Consider the following 14,739-nt stretch of genomic DNA (forward strand, 5'->3'; position numbering starts at 1 on the left):
GAGGCGGAGGTGGGGGGGTTGGGGGATGATCTCGGGGAAAAGACGCGTGTAATCGCGGCGACGCCGACGGATTTACCGCGGCCGCGTCGCTGCGTCAATTTGCGGCGATTTGTCCCTCTCACGGCTTCTCGCTGCCAAGTTCTCGCTGCTGCCTAGCCGACTCGATTCGACCAATTTTCGGGAACGCCCGGATGAGACAAAAGAGGGAGATGGCTTCGCGGGATTTCTTTGTACGTCGCAGCGCTCGGACTCTCGCCGGCTCGATGGATGGATGGATGGATGGATGGTTCAAGCGTTCGTGGCGTTCGAGGCTTGCGGCTAAGGTTAAGGCGACCAGAATCTCTCACGAGCTGCCGAATGCGAAATTTCTGCGCACGCGCGAGCGACGCCTAAGGCTCGATTTTTTGCCCGTTTTTCGGTCCTCGAGTTTGGAATCGAATTTCATGCCAAAAGATAGTTCACGATGAGACGTTAGTTACAGAAAAGTTTCACGTTGAGCATTGATTTCAAAGATGTAGAGGGTCAAAGTGGTCATTACACGACTAGAAATTTATCCCATGGTCCTGATCAGGTTAACCTCATCTGGACATCAGGTCCCAATACTATCGGGTCCTAGTAAGTCCATGTAACGCAGCGTGGATATCAGGATCCTGGAGGATCCTAAGGATTCCGTAGTCTGGTTCTTATTGAGTCACCTTTCGCCCATATTACCATCCGCCATCTTGAATTTTTTTAACCTGACGTCGAATTCGTAATAAGCAACTCAAAGAACCCGTAGATACTGAATTTCGCAAAAATTCGTGCGATGAAACGTTATTATTAGGCTCAAACTTCCTTAGTAGTGGTAGGTAACGACCACTTTGATATCTCTGCAACCAATCGTATGCTCGATGTGAAACTTTTTTGCGATCAATGTCTCATCATGAGCTATCATTTCGTCCAAAATTTAATTTCAAAGTCGGGGACTGAGAAACTTTTTGCGGGGCACTTTTTGCGGAGGTTCTTGGTCCGCCGGGAAAAGCGGCCAATTCGATCATCCAACTCGTTCTCGCGACCGAGCCGATCCGACTGATCTCTCACCACTGATCGGACGGCGACGCCGCTCGGCGGGTCCTTTTGCGAAGCGGCCCAACCGCTCGAGATATCGAGGAATTCGCGAGCGAATTCGTCGGAATCAGCGGGAACTTGGCATACCTGTTCCCTGATATCAAAGGCGAGAGAGACAGGACGAGGGGATGATGCGCTGCGCCGCGCGCACACTTGATCTTTCTAACGCGGCGCTCGCGCGGGGATCAAAGGGCGTTCCGGGGATTCCGGAGATATATCGTAATGTTTTCGAGGGGGAATTTCACGTTTCTGGTCACCTTAGCGGTAAGGCATCTTGTGAGGTGGGTCGGATGCGGGGGGCGGAGTTGCGCGCGCGGGACGTGCATGAATGTTGTGTGTATTTGCGTGAATCTCCCGGATGAAGGGTACTCTCCTCCGCTGATGCTACTCTACGTGTGGAACATCGATGCAGGTATGAGGGGAATGCACAGGCGCGAAGCGGTAGATTCAGTCATTGATATTCGCAGTCGCGAGCGTCGCGAGCGGTCCAAAGACATTGTTCCGGCGATCCCTCCGAGGGTATTCCGGATGCCTGATGCATCCCGGATGTCGCGAGGAGAAATTGCTCCACGTGCCGAGCCTCTTTGTCGGCTCCTCTTTATCAATTTCGCACAAATTGTGTCATAAATTGCGCGATATATACGCGCTCCCTCCCTCCCTCCCTCCCCCCGCGACCGCGACCGCGCTATATTTCACTCGCGATATGACCGAACTCGCTCCCGATAATGATAATCATCAAGGACGACGAAGCTCGTCGACGAAAATCGCCGTGAGAGAAAGTCAGGAGGACCAGGTGTGGCTCCGTAATCCACTACTTAATTTCCGGGCAGTGTCCGGAAATTCCTCTCGTCTCCTTGCCAAATGATAGCGATTGATCATGTCGTCGAAGAACGCGTTTTCGCTGAAAAACGAAAACGCAGAAGAAAAAGAAAGCAGTAGGGAGGAAAGTGTTGGCTCGAAAAGTAAAGAGAGGAAAATTTCTCACACGCGTTCTCGCGTTGCTCGCTTTAACTGTACGAACGAGACGACCGCTCTCTCCTTCGCCGGCCGATAAATTCGGCATCTCGATACGTAATGCCCGCGACTCGGCGAGTCGGTGGATCGAGAGGAATTTTCAGTCGCGAGGACTGCTCCGCAGAACGGGCGGTGGTTTGTTTTGGACCGCTCGCGTTCGGCGCTGAGATCGCGTGTCGACTCGCAGTCGCGCACGCGACGACCACGCGCGCCGCGTCCTCGGGGACGGGCAAGATGAGAGGCAGGAGGAGCACGGGCATTCGTATACCTGGTGTGGTAAGAGTCTTGGGCTGCGTCGGCGTCGCGTTCGGCCCACCGACGACGCTCGACGCCGCCGGGCTGTACGCCCTCAGCAGCGGTCCGCCGCGCGGCAAGGTGCTGCTTCCGCCCACGTAATATCCGCTGCCCGACGTTGAGTTCTTGGCCGTCTGCAAGCAAAAGACAGGCAGGCGATTTAGGTTACATCGATCGTACTCCGCGCGATCCGAGGGGACTCCTCTCTCTCTCTCTCTCTCTCTCTCTCTCTCTCTCTCTTTCTCTCTCAAGCGGTCGCTTGGTCGCCGTAAAAAGTGACAAATGATCCTCCGTGCGGCCGGCCGCGAGCGTTTAACCCTTTCACTGCTGAATTAACTTGAGAAAATTATTGTTGCGCGTGTCAGTCTAGCGCGTACCGGGTCCGCGAAATGAACCGACGCAGGACTAGAGGAAAAGAAAAATTCCGCTTTACTTCCTATATATATATATATATATATATACAGACTCACGAACAGCCTCTCGTCTTAACAATATTAAAAAGAAACGTCTAGGTCGCGTCTGCACGCGGCGACGGCTCGTGACCGACTCCGCTGCTGTTGTTTTTCAACCAAACTCCCGTCGTCCAGACAAACATCCTTCAACCGTCAAAATCCATATGCCTAAGGCTCGCGGACAACGGACGCTTCCACACCCCTTGTGGCTCGTACACAACACTGCTCCCTCTCTCTACAAATTGTCGTCCCGACAATTCTCCCGAGCAAGGTCATCCTCTTCTTTGACTCCAGAGAATTCCATGGTTCTTGTTCTACCCTGAGTTGCTGCTACAGGTTACCGAAACTCCATGTTCTCAGTCAAAGGGTTCCGAGGAATTTGACTCCTGGTTCTCAGAGCACCATTCTTATCTTCGTCCTCCAGAAAGTAAACCATCTCCAAGGCCTTTCTAAGAACGATCCGCTTCTCTTTCGCCTCCTCCTCCTCCTCCTCCTCGTCCGTCTTCTCCTTAGCTCCTCTTCGGACAAGGGGGGAGGGGGGACTACCGCGGATCCAATGTTCTCTTATAGAACACCTCGAGTCCCTGCCTCGGCATTCGCCCAATGCCCCGCGGAAAAAGCACGGTCAAAAACCGTGAGGGAGGCAGCCTTCTCTCTTTTCTTTCTCCCGGATGTGGTCCTCCGAAAGCACCCTCCAAAATTAAACCTTAAAGAAAAGAAAATGAAGAGCAAGACGCTTTTGTTCTAAATAATTTTACCATTAAAAATTTCTTCCGTCAAAAAGATCGGCGATTTGATTTGCCCGGTTATTAAGGAAATCGGAAGCGACTGACCTGTAATATTCTGCCGTTGCGTCTCCAGCTCCTCCAGCAAATGCAGCCGCTCGGATCTCTTGGAGCGCATCTCGCAACACCGACACCTCCGACGTTCCGGAGCTTGCCGCCTCCGTCCCCGTCGCTTCCGGCTTATTTGAGCGAACACGCTTCCGTCTAGGCTAGGAACCGCGTGTTCGCTCTTGCTTCGGTTGTCATTCTGTATCCTCACTTTCTCTCACTGTCACTCTCACTGGCGATGCGCGTCGCGATACGATCCCGAACGTCTCGCGTTTCTATCCCGGGACATCCCGCGATTTTTATCCCGAATGATCTGTGACTCGATCCCGGGACGAGCCCCCAAAATGTTGCGCGTGTCCGTCTCGCGCGGGTCCGCGAAATGAACCGACGCAGGATTAGAGGAAAAGAAGAAGTACGCTTTACTTCCAACATGTACAGACTCACGAATATGTCCTCTCGTCTGAACAATATTGAAAAGAAACGTCTAGGTCACGTCTGCTCGCGACGACGGCTCGTGACAGACTCCGCTGCTGTTTATCAACAAACTCCCGTCGTCCAGACAAACATCCTTCAACCATCCATCAAGATCCGTCAAAATCCATATGCCTAAGGCTCTCGCGGACAACGGACGCTTCCACACTCCTTGTGGCTCGCACGCGATATTATTAAAATATTTGGCAGTCCTACGTTTCTTGAATCGCTGATTACGAATCTAAAGTGAGATTTGCAAGATTCAAAATGGCGGACTCAATATGGCGATCGTGATGTACAAAATTAATGAGAATTCCAATTATTCCTGAATAATGACCAGGTCGTAATAAGAACATATGATTCTAGACGATGGAACTCGGTCGAGCTGGAAAAAATTTACGTGGAAAAATGTGGCATTACTGCATATTTATGCTTACTAGAGATTAAACATTCATTTCTGAGTAAAATAATATTGACAGCATGGATAAGATGGAGATGAACAGGATGAAGAAACTAGGAAAATAGGGCTAAAAAGCGCGGAGAAATCACATTTCGGCCGTTTCTGTGGAAACATTTGTTTATAAAAAGGAAATCTAACCCGCAAAAAAATACTGAAAAAAATATATGTTTTTGCACAACATGAGAGAAAGATTTGGTGAAGACTTCGGACCTCTACATTCAATACTCTCCGAGGAATCGATTTTTTCCCTAAAGAAAGCATTTCTTTTCGACTCTGATTCGTTATGAATAATCACAAATGAATAATTGGGTGTAAAAATCTATCGGGGCACGTTGAACAACTATTCGGTAATCTGGTAAACTCCCCGATTAGTTCTTCAAAATTATGTGACACACGAGGCAAAATTGAAAATCGAGAAAAGTTGGCAAGTATCCTTCCCGCTAACAGTGAAAGGGTTAATCGGGCGACGGCGGCGGATCGACGATGTGTAATAATCGGCGAGATTATTCGCGGGCCCATTACCGACCGAAGAACCGCGGCGCGGTCGTCGGCGACGATAGATATACGAGTGTCCCCAGGCCCCGGCGCTTTCGCAACAGGTTTCAAGGCACGCTGTCGTTAATGTTAACTTTCCAGCGCGGACCGTCCGATATCGTTATTGTTACGCTCAGTTTGGCGCACGCTTATGCGCGTTATTACGTGTACCGACGTATATTCTCTCCGCAGCAGGTATATGGACTTTCTTTCGGCTAATCAGCGGCATATTCGGTCAGTGCTCCTCCGCGCGCGCGCGGTGGCACTGACAGTCATGGCGCGCATTCTTCTGCCATATCGAATAACAATAAATTCAGAAAGTATATCAATCTCGCGGGGAAGTTATTCGCACTCTTTGCACCGCGCGGCGCGAGATAAGATCTTTCTCGTTAAGATATACTACTGACGCGTCCCTCCGAGAAAGTGCACTCCGTGATGACTGTGCGCGCAATGAAGTGCGCCTCTAATTCCGCTCGTGCCCGCCGCACGGAATGCCTGAGTTATTCGCCGTATCATCCCACTTGTTTTGCGCGTTCCCGCGTGTGTCTCGCGCGCGCGCGCGCGCGCGCGCGGCAACTTTCCACGGGGAAAGATTAGCTCTCCCCGTATATCGATCACACGGCAGACTCGTGCAGAATGCGCCGCGTAGCGAAGCACCGTACTGATCGCACGGCTATTAGTCCGATGGAGTTATTTCTCACATTACGGTAGTATTACCGCCTTGGTTGACGTGGCAACAGTAGCCGTGCGTCATTTCGTAATAGTTGGTTGACGCGTATTCTTGAGGAATTTCACAGAGAGCGACGCCGGACCGTGCTCGAGACAATCTGTAATTCGCGATGGAATTCTACCTGGCCGAGGGGAACACTCGAGGAGAAATTACGTTTACAGCTGCGGATAAATCTAAGAATGTTCTCCGTGTGTGCCGTTAAATTGAGTCGGGGAGAACTACTCGCGGCCTGCAGCGAGCGAGGTGTCGAGATCAGATTTTGTCGCGCGAATTACAAACGCTAAGCCTCCGAAACGCTCCGACGTGACACTCGACATTTTCTGCAATTTTATTTTTCTCTCAGTTGACTCAGTTGATCCACTCTGTCCAATATTTTTTTTATCAACAAATTTGTGTATACAATTTCTTTCTCTCTTCTCTTTTTACCAATTTTTCTCGATTAAGAGCCACTTTGTTCGCAATATTTTTCTTCAGCTCCAATCGTGCGAAACACTGACTCTGCGGCGAGCGCATTTGCGTGCGCGCGCCGACGACGAACCGGTTTTATCCACGCATAACTCGAGCAGGATGACCGACTCGCCGGCGTTTCCGGCGTATCGCTCTCGTTTTTCCCATAAGCCGCGAACGACCTTCCACACGGTCTCGATTCTCGCGTCGTCCGTTCTCGTTGGAACCGTGGTAAAATTACACGGCGCGCCCGGTAGCTGAAATGGGCCGTCTCAACTTGCGCCCACGAAAGGACCTCCCTCTTACTGATTCTACTCCGCGCGTACTCGCGCGCTCGCACTCGGCCGATTCGCATCGATTTCCCTTTAGTCGTTGTTTACCGTCGCCGTGGGTTCGGCTGGTCGTTTCACTCGCCGGACAAATCGAGGGAAGGAACGAAATCCGCCGAGTACGAGACGAAGAAGAAGAAGAAGAAGAAGAAGAAGAAGAAGAATCGAGCGACGGGAAAAGAAACGACGAGGAAGCTTCAGTACGGTACGGTTTTCCAAAACTCGATCGCGGAAACCCGCCTCTCTACGAGGCGAAAATAGATCCCCGCCAGGAACAGGATTATTCTGCTCGCCTGCGATCGGTGTGTGTAGTCTTCTTTAGTGGTAAACAAGTTGGACAATCGGGTTGGACAATCGACAAGAGGAAAGGAAAATAATTGCTTCTCCAGGCTTCGATCTCACGTAAGGAGAGAGACACGGAGAAGCACAAAAATATGTTCCTCTTCTTGCTTTTCTCCGCACGTCTACGGGAGGCGTGAAGAAAAGAGGCGCACAGGCTCGCCGAAGGATCGTCGTTTTACCACTTGACGTGTTTTTAATTATAGAGAACGTTGTCGGGGGGACTGTTGATTGCGCGAGCAAGGCCGATAGCTCGGCGAGAAGCTTATCGCTGAGTTCTGCACTTCCAGACAGCCGTGAAAGCTATCACACGCCGAGCGAAGAAAGCTGGTAGCGAGGTATCTTTACATTCTTCAGCGATCGTGCCAAGTTTACCAAAGTGGTGCACACCAGGAAGAAGCTTTACGCGCGCGCGCATCCTGGTGCGAGCAACGCAGCGAAAAGGCCGCGCTACTCTCGACCTGCTCCAGTGATTGTCTCAGGAAAACATCCAGTCACGTGCGGCGGACGGAAGGGCGAGGTCTGCTCGGTTGAGGAGAATAGGCTTGTGTGAGACGGCCTAGACGGTGAGACGTCGGCAGAAGATCCGCCGCGCGCGACGGTTTGCTCCCGATCCCGATCGGTAGGTGTCAATCAACGAGCGTGCAAAGGGATAATAAGTTACGAAGAAACTGCGGAGGTGTGCGAAGCGAAGAGGGTGACTGTCGATAAAGGGAGGAAAAAGAGATCGGTACGGCGGACGGAAGGAGGATCGCCGAGACACGCACGAGAGGAGATGCCAGGTAGTTTTCTGCACTTTGATGGGGCAGGAAGACTGGAGGAAGAGGAAACTCGCAGCACCGCGTGTAGCGGATGAAAAAGGTGGCAGCGGTGGAAGTTGGTAGGAAAAGTTTAGCGAACAACGTTGGGAGGCGATCCCCTCTTTCTTTCGAGAGAGAGAGAGAGAGAGAGAGAGAGAGGAGAGAGAGAGAGAGGGGGGGGGGAGCGATCAAATAGATGTGGGATAAGATTAAACAGAGGGAGAACTGTAGCGAGTGGATCGAAAAATAAAGGAGGGATAGAAATAGAGGAAAGTTGTCGCGGAACCAAGTAGGAGAAGGACGAGAAGATAGAAGGAAAGGGATCAAAGAGAGGAGAAGGAAACGTAGGAGGGCGTATAAAATCAAACGGAGGCCCTCTCGGCCCGGCGAGGCGATTAGAGAAATAGCAGCGGATGTAACGGGGGCGATGAGCAGATAAGAGATGAAGAAACTCGCGACGGACCTCGGAATTAGCATTCTGCTGCTTTTGTCCTCGATCTTTCTGGGCTGGCGTGCCGTGGCGATTTCGGAACTGCCGACCGCACTCGCCGGCGCTGAGAGGAACGTCGGCGGCAAGCCGCCGATGCACAAGGTCCAGTTGACGCAAAAGGGCTACATTCAGGTGAGGGCCGGAGAGAATAGCGTTTCTTTCATTCACGCGCCGCGGTATTCGCGAGGAATTTCGTATAGGTAGTTTCGACGGGATGTGTTCGTTCGGCTTACCAGCCGGATCGGCCGCGCCGGATTGCGCAGCGAACGTCGTTCCGCAATCCATCGCAATTACAAACGGCGAGAGTGAAAAGCCTAGCAAAACGACGAGAGGCGAGCGATGAAAAATCGACATGTTGTCGGACATGAAAGGTATACACATGTCTCAGCGAAGCGTGGAAAACTGTGAGATTATTATCGATTAGGTGAGCGGCAGACGCGCGCGCGACTCGGGCAATTCCACGGCACGTGAAGAAAAGGAAAAGGGAAAGAAAAGAAAGGAAGGGAAAAGGAGAAAGAGAGAGAATTGCTTTCACGTCGATTGCTTAATTTTCGTCCTTCGCTCTCGAAGGAAGAAACATGTCAGCCGTGTCGTTTACACGCGCGTTTTTACGGGATGAGCGTGCCAAGCGTTCCAGATCGTGCGCGCTTTCTTCCATCCGCGCATTTGCATCAATCAATTCGAGATAATTCTCCGTCTCTCTTTTGCGCGGAGAAAATGCTCTCTTCCAGCCTTAAAAAAAAAAGAGAAGAAATTTCTAAAACCTATTTTTTTGTGCGAGCAACTCCCGAATTGCGGGGGACTCATTGAGAGATCTCATCTGCGAGATTCATCGGGAGAGATTCATCGGACGAATTTGGGATCGTGCGATTTTTTTTCCCCGAGAAAGGCGGATCGTCGGGTCGATCAAAAATTCCGTGCGACTAAAAGCGAGCGCGCCAAGTGTGTCGCACGCGACGACGCTGTCCGCTAATTATCGCCACTTTTCAGTTTCTCAGATGGGAATTGCCGGTGCCAGCGATCCACGAGTTTACATTCTGCCTGTGGGTGAAGTCGAATGATCTCAAGCATCCGCACTCCATCCTTTCGTACTCGAGTGAGTATCCTCGGCGAGATCGTAATTTAACTAATTAATACAAACTTTTGATACTGCATATTGCATATTGAATATTTGACAAGAACGCCCATCCCTACGCCAAACAATCACGTTTGCTAAAAGACTCCCATATCGTTTCAACCGCGATTCAAGCGCGAGATAGCGTGATCGCTTACGCGTAACTTGCTCGCGCAAACGTAATATGTGTGCGTAAACGACACAGAGAGAGAGAGAGAGAGAGGGTAAAGGTGGCGTCTCTTCCCGCTTCCGCGACGTTTTAACGCTCTATTCTATTTCTATCGACAATCGTCTTAACCGCCTGACAACAGCAAGGAGAATCTGCTTCCTTACATGACGCAGCCGCCATTATCCACTCAGGCATTCAGCGGGTAGTTACGCAAGAGTCGTTACCGCGGAAAGTCGGCGAGAAAAGTATCTTCGCTTATGGAAAACACCCGGCCTCTTCATTCGCGCGTGTGCTGCACGCCGCAGTTTAATGCAGTTTAAGTTAGCAGCATGTTAATGAACACTTGGCCGCGCCGCGCGCCAAGGCGCGTATTATCCTTCTTTATGTGCGAGAATCAGCTCTGCCGCCGCCGCGGTCTCGCTGGCTAGGAAACGCTAATAGCGCCGAATTACGAAATATAACGCGGCTCCTAACTAGCCGGCTCCAATCGTCGTCGAATCGAATTTGAATATTTACGACGCGTCGGCCAATTGCGCAGCGTCATTCCTCGCGGAAAGTGTTTCGTTTCGTTGAGCGCGCCACATTGAAATCTTAACCCACTTGCGCGATAATGCGCTCTGTTGAGAGCTGTAAGCGGGATAAGCGAGCTGGTAATGTGACGTAAGAAGAGCCGAGGAGAAGAAAGAGGCTGCGAGGACGAAATGAGCAGCGTTCAGGTTGGAACCTTGAAACGTTTCTTCCATGAAACGCGTGCAGGCGCTGCAACGCGAGCGTTTGCGTCTCATCTCTCAAGTGCGACACATCAATCGAGAGATATTTTATTAATATTATGTAGAACGCGCTCTCTTTTATTAATATTATGTAGACGCTGCCGACGACGCGACGGTTGTGTAAATTCTAGTCTCTCTCTCTCTCTCTCTCTCTCTCGCGCGCGCGCGCGCTTTCCGCTGCCTAAAATCCCCGTCGAGCGAGGGGGAGAGAAAACGACACGAGCACAATTCTCCCCTTCGCTGTCAAAGGGAACGAGCAGGAACGTTTGATTCGATCTTGGATATCGTCGGGCGGAAGGAGCGTTCACCTGGAAATCAACGGCGCGGAGATATTCGGGTGGCCGGTTGGCATACGAGAGCACCGTTGGTACCACATATGTCAAAGCTGGGAGAATCGGGTCGGTCGTTACGCCCTGTGGCTCGACGGGCGTTTGGAGTTGCAAGGTCACTCCGAGCAGGTAAATCACGAGTTACGTTAGTTACGTTAGTCCGCTATCGCGAGGCTCTCTCTCCGTGCCGGCACGGATTTCGTCAGAATTTTTTCCCTCGCCAACGAGGCTACCTTCTCTCCTCGCGCAAACCGGAGAGTCACACCTACACGCGCACGCGCACGCGCACGCACACGCGGAGGTTGAAAGAAAGTAAAGGCATGTAACAACTCTCTCGAGATCAGATTGGCGAATCTTTCTCTCGGCTCGAGATCGAGTGCAAAGTTTGCCTTTTACATTCGAGCCTTAGAAATTCGCGCCAAAGTTCCGAAATATTCGCGGGGAGGAGCCTGTGTTCGATTCTCTCTCCTCTCGGCTCTCTCCAAATTAGGAGACGTGTGCGAGTCTAACGAGTTGCGACACGCGAATTGACACGCGAGCTGCGAGTGTTGACGAAAGAATCTCCACCAGGCTCTCTCTCTCTCTCTCTCTCTCTCTCTCTCTTTTGCAGATGATAGATCACGTGGTGCCGGCAGCCGGCGACATTGTCCTGGGTCAAGAGTACACGGACTTCGATAAAGGGCTGGAGGAGGGCATCGAGGGCTCGGTTTTCGGCTTCAATCTTCTGCTAGCCTCGGCGTTCGATTACCTCGATGGCGGCTATCAAAGGCTCTCATTCCCGCCGGCCATCGCGGCCGCTACCAATCTGGCCGAGCGCAATATCTACGCCGCGAGGATCCCGACGAAAATAGCAGCGGACGCGCGATCGGATCGCGGCTCTGCGCTCGACAGGCTCGTTTCCAGCCGATTCGCGCTCAACCCTAATTGGTCCCGCAGAATTTTCCAGACCGACCACCCGGAGGTGACGCCGGACAACGGTCCTGCAATCTCGTCGCCGTCGCCGTCGCCGTCGCCGTCGCCAGCGCTGCATCTGCCGAACGCCACCGACGACACGTGGAGAGAAAGAACTTGGCCGGTGCGGCGAAACGCGATCGGGAAGAGCCGCGAGTACGAAATCTCGCCGGACGCTCCCCTGGGTCTGCAATTGGTGAAACTGTCTTATGCGCATTGCCGAGTGGGCAGAGGCAGCCCTTCCTTGGGCGGCTCGCTCATGCTGATTTCCTGGAGCAGGACGCCCGTGAAGGTATTCGGCGGGGCTACCATCAAGAACGCCGGCGACGAGTGCGGTCGTTTCTGAGGGTAACCCTCGACGACCCTTCGTCCGCGGCCGAGGAAACTGCAGGATCAAAGTCCGCGCCCCATCCGAGTCCCCTCTCGCCTCTCGGGTTTTTCACTCTGCAGGACACCGAGCCCACCCTCGACGCCGTTTCCCCTTGGGGGATTCCTCGATAGCGTTTAAATAAGCGTTTCGTTTAAATCGCTCTCCCGTGCGTCCTATACGAAATTATATTCTCTTGTAATATTTTGTATCGCCGGATTAGTGCCATGTCGGGGCCGGTAACGGTCGGTGACGAGCGACGTAGGAGGATTCGATGAATTCTCCATTCGGATCGGGCGAATTTTTACCGGAGTACCGAATTCTCAGCGATTTCGCACAACGCGCAACAGAGCGAAGCGTAATGAATACGTATGATGCCATAATGCAGTGGTAATGTGCCTGTTTGTGTACATGAAACATTAAACGCGCTTCATTAAACTAGAAATCAAACAAATTCGCCTGGCGGGTAATTGCCTATTCCCCCGCGCGGTGCTGACGTTTCCTTTCGACGCTGATGTTGCAGCTCGGAGTCTCTCTCTCTCTCTCTCTCTCTCTCTCTCCGGACCTCACCAAAAAGTTCACATAATTTCCAGCTAACGTTACGTACTTGACGCGTTCGTCGTCACCGTCGTCACGGTCGGATTGAAAAGAAAGAAGCCTTCGGTAGGAGCCACGGCTGTGTTCCAATTATTCCAGCGCGGCGTACATATTTTTTTAATCATACAAATACAAAGGAAACGCTAAAGAGTAGTTAATTGACACGTGTCACGTGTCACACGTGGAAACTCGAGCACGCGCGCGAACGCGTCAAGTCGGAGAGGTGACCGCGCGAGGTCGATTCGCGATTTGCAAACGCGTTTATAAACGCGTAAACACCTCTCCCCATAATTATCCCGTCGTTTTCCCGACAAATACGAAAGAAACGAGCCCGAGGCGAGAAGTCTGCTTTGAAGAGAGAGAGAGAGAGAGAGAGAGAGAGAGAGAGAGAGAGAGAGGGAGAAATTAAACTTTCCCTCCGGGAATGAGGGAGCAAGAATGTCGAGCATAAAAATGAAAGGATTTCGCCTTCGAGGGCGAATGGAAATCTCCGCCGTAAGGTCTGATTTTTGCGTAATCGCGCGATTTTCAGAGCTCGACGAGAGCGAGGAAGTTTACGGCCAGCAGAGTCCCCTCGCGCGCGTTTCAGGCGTTTCAGCTTCCGTCTCCACAGTCAACGATCTCGTTTCGCGTATCGACCCGCGCCGCGCGCGCGTTAATTAGTTTCGCGGCGTTCCCCCGAACGCAGTCGCGGACGCGGACGCGGACGCGGCAGGGGAGAGGGAAATGTCCTCTCTGCATGAAAAACTGCGGCTGCCGCCTCACGAGGTTGCCAAGAGCGTAGCTACCGCTGAGCGCAGCGCGCGCGAGAATACGCAAGAGCGAGCGGAATGTCTCTCTCTCTCTCTCTCTCTCTTTGTCTCACCTCCCCAAGCACACACACACACAGAGAGAGAGAGAGAGAGAGAGAGAGAGAGCAGAGGGTAAGAAATCAGCCGGACGGGGTAAACGTCCGCGAGACAGCGTAAGGACGTCCCGTTCAAAAGACGACCCCGACAGCCGGGGCGGCCGCGAGGAGCGTTATTTTCCGAGTGGAACGATACCGTCGTCGTCGTCGTCGTCGTCTCCTCGCTCGGACAGGCGGCGGCGAATAAACGTTCGTACGAGGAGTTACGTCTTCCGGCCGTTAGCCCGTCCTCCCGCGACTTCCTCCGAAGCTGCGAAGCACCGAGGAGGGATCGAAAGCTCCGGCTGTATGTACGCCACTGTCCGCGCCACTGTCGCCGCTTCAGCAGCATCTATCCCTTTGTAAGTGGACTTTCGACATCCCGTCGATTGCGGATATTCCGCTGACGGAAATCCTTGATAACGCCGCGAGCCGGCCGGGGCGAGGATCCGCCGGCGGCGTTTCTCCTCCTGACGAGTCGCGCAGGATGCCGCTGCCTCGCCCGCGCGATCCGAAGTCGCATCGTTGTGTAATAAATAGGCGCCGCGATGTGTAATAAATACGAGAAATACGCTCGCGCGCCATCGACAACGCGACTCCACGTAATTCGCCTTGCTCTCGTCGTAACGGCGGCCCGCCGTTCAATTAGAGCCGGCGGAGCTGGCTGCGCTGGTCGCGCCCCGCTGGAAGGTCAAAGGCCGCGCGGATCACGCACGATGTTGACGGCGCGGCGGCGAAAGTAGAGGCTTGCCGATGCGTCAAGTATAATTAATTAATAGCGACGACGGCCGCGGATCGTCGCTGAATTCGGCCCCGCGAATCACGCGAATCTCCGACGGCGAGCGAGTTACACACGTAGCTACTCAATTAGTCTAATTACGCCGCTAATCACTATTGTGTCACGCCGCCGCGGCGCGCTCGCGCGATCACGCCGAACTGGTTTGGTAACAAGGTTACATAATTTGAATCGCACGTCTCTCCTTCGCGTTGTATCGCGCGCTTTCCCGCCGATCGCGCTTTATTTGGCCATCTGCAAGCTCTGCCTCCCCCCTCCCTCGTTCTCGCTCTCTCTCTCTCTCTCTCTCTCTCTCTCTCTCGGCGACGTCCGCTCATTCGCGCAGCTTCTCGCGTCGATCCCGCGCTCCCGCGACCATTTGAAGAGCGCATTGCGTTTTACGACATGGGATCGGACGCAACGAGACAACGAGGAGAAGGAATCGAGCGGGGAGGTGGGAGGAGGGGGGGGGGGATAGGGA

The 14,739-nt window shown here is 52.7% G+C and overlaps 2 protein-coding genes across 33 annotated transcripts in view; one reads left to right on the plus strand and one right to left on the minus strand.

Annotated features, from left to right (window-relative positions):
• Window positions 1-14,739, minus strand: part of LOC105187420 (uncharacterized) — a 215,875-nt gene that overhangs the window by 38,780 nt on the left and 162,356 nt on the right. For all 32 annotated transcript variants that reach the window (XM_025299105.1, XM_025299124.1, XM_025299127.1 and 29 more), the window contains one exon: window positions 2,390-2,549. In XM_025299105.1, the coding sequence (XP_025154890.1) occupies window positions 2,390-2,549 (160 nt within the window). The remainder of the gene's footprint in view (window positions 1-2,389; window positions 2,550-14,739) is intronic.
• Window positions 7,991-12,924, plus strand: LOC112588620 (uncharacterized). Its single transcript, XM_025299136.1, has 4 exons — window positions 7,991-8,432; window positions 9,291-9,396; window positions 10,603-10,811; window positions 11,293-12,924. Exons 1-4 carry the CDS (start codon window positions 8,253-8,255, stop codon window positions 11,977-11,979), a joined length of 1,182 nt encoding a protein of 393 aa, XP_025154921.1. The 5' UTR covers window positions 7,991-8,252; the 3' UTR covers window positions 11,980-12,924.

This window comes from Harpegnathos saltator, unplaced genomic scaffold, assembly GCF_003227715.2.
Source record: "Harpegnathos saltator strain DR-91 unplaced genomic scaffold, Hsal_v8.6 scaffold252, whole genome shotgun sequence".
Classification (NCBI taxonomy): Eukaryota; Metazoa; Arthropoda; class Insecta; order Hymenoptera; family Formicidae; genus Harpegnathos; species Harpegnathos saltator.

Excerpts from the sequence above, each read along its gene's own strand:
- LOC112588620 (XM_025299136.1), top strand. The coding sequence starts at position 8,253 with ATGAAGAAACTCGCGACGGACCTCGGAATTAGCATTCTGCTGCTTTTG. Across the intron at positions 8,433-9,290 it reads CGCAAAAGGGCTACATTCAG|TTTCTCAGATGGGAATTGCC; the intron begins GTGAGGGCCGGA and ends GCCACTTTTCAG. Across the intron at positions 9,397-10,602 it reads CTCCATCCTTTCGTACTCGA|GGAACGAGCAGGAACGTTTG; the intron begins GTGAGTATCCTC and ends TCGCTGTCAAAG.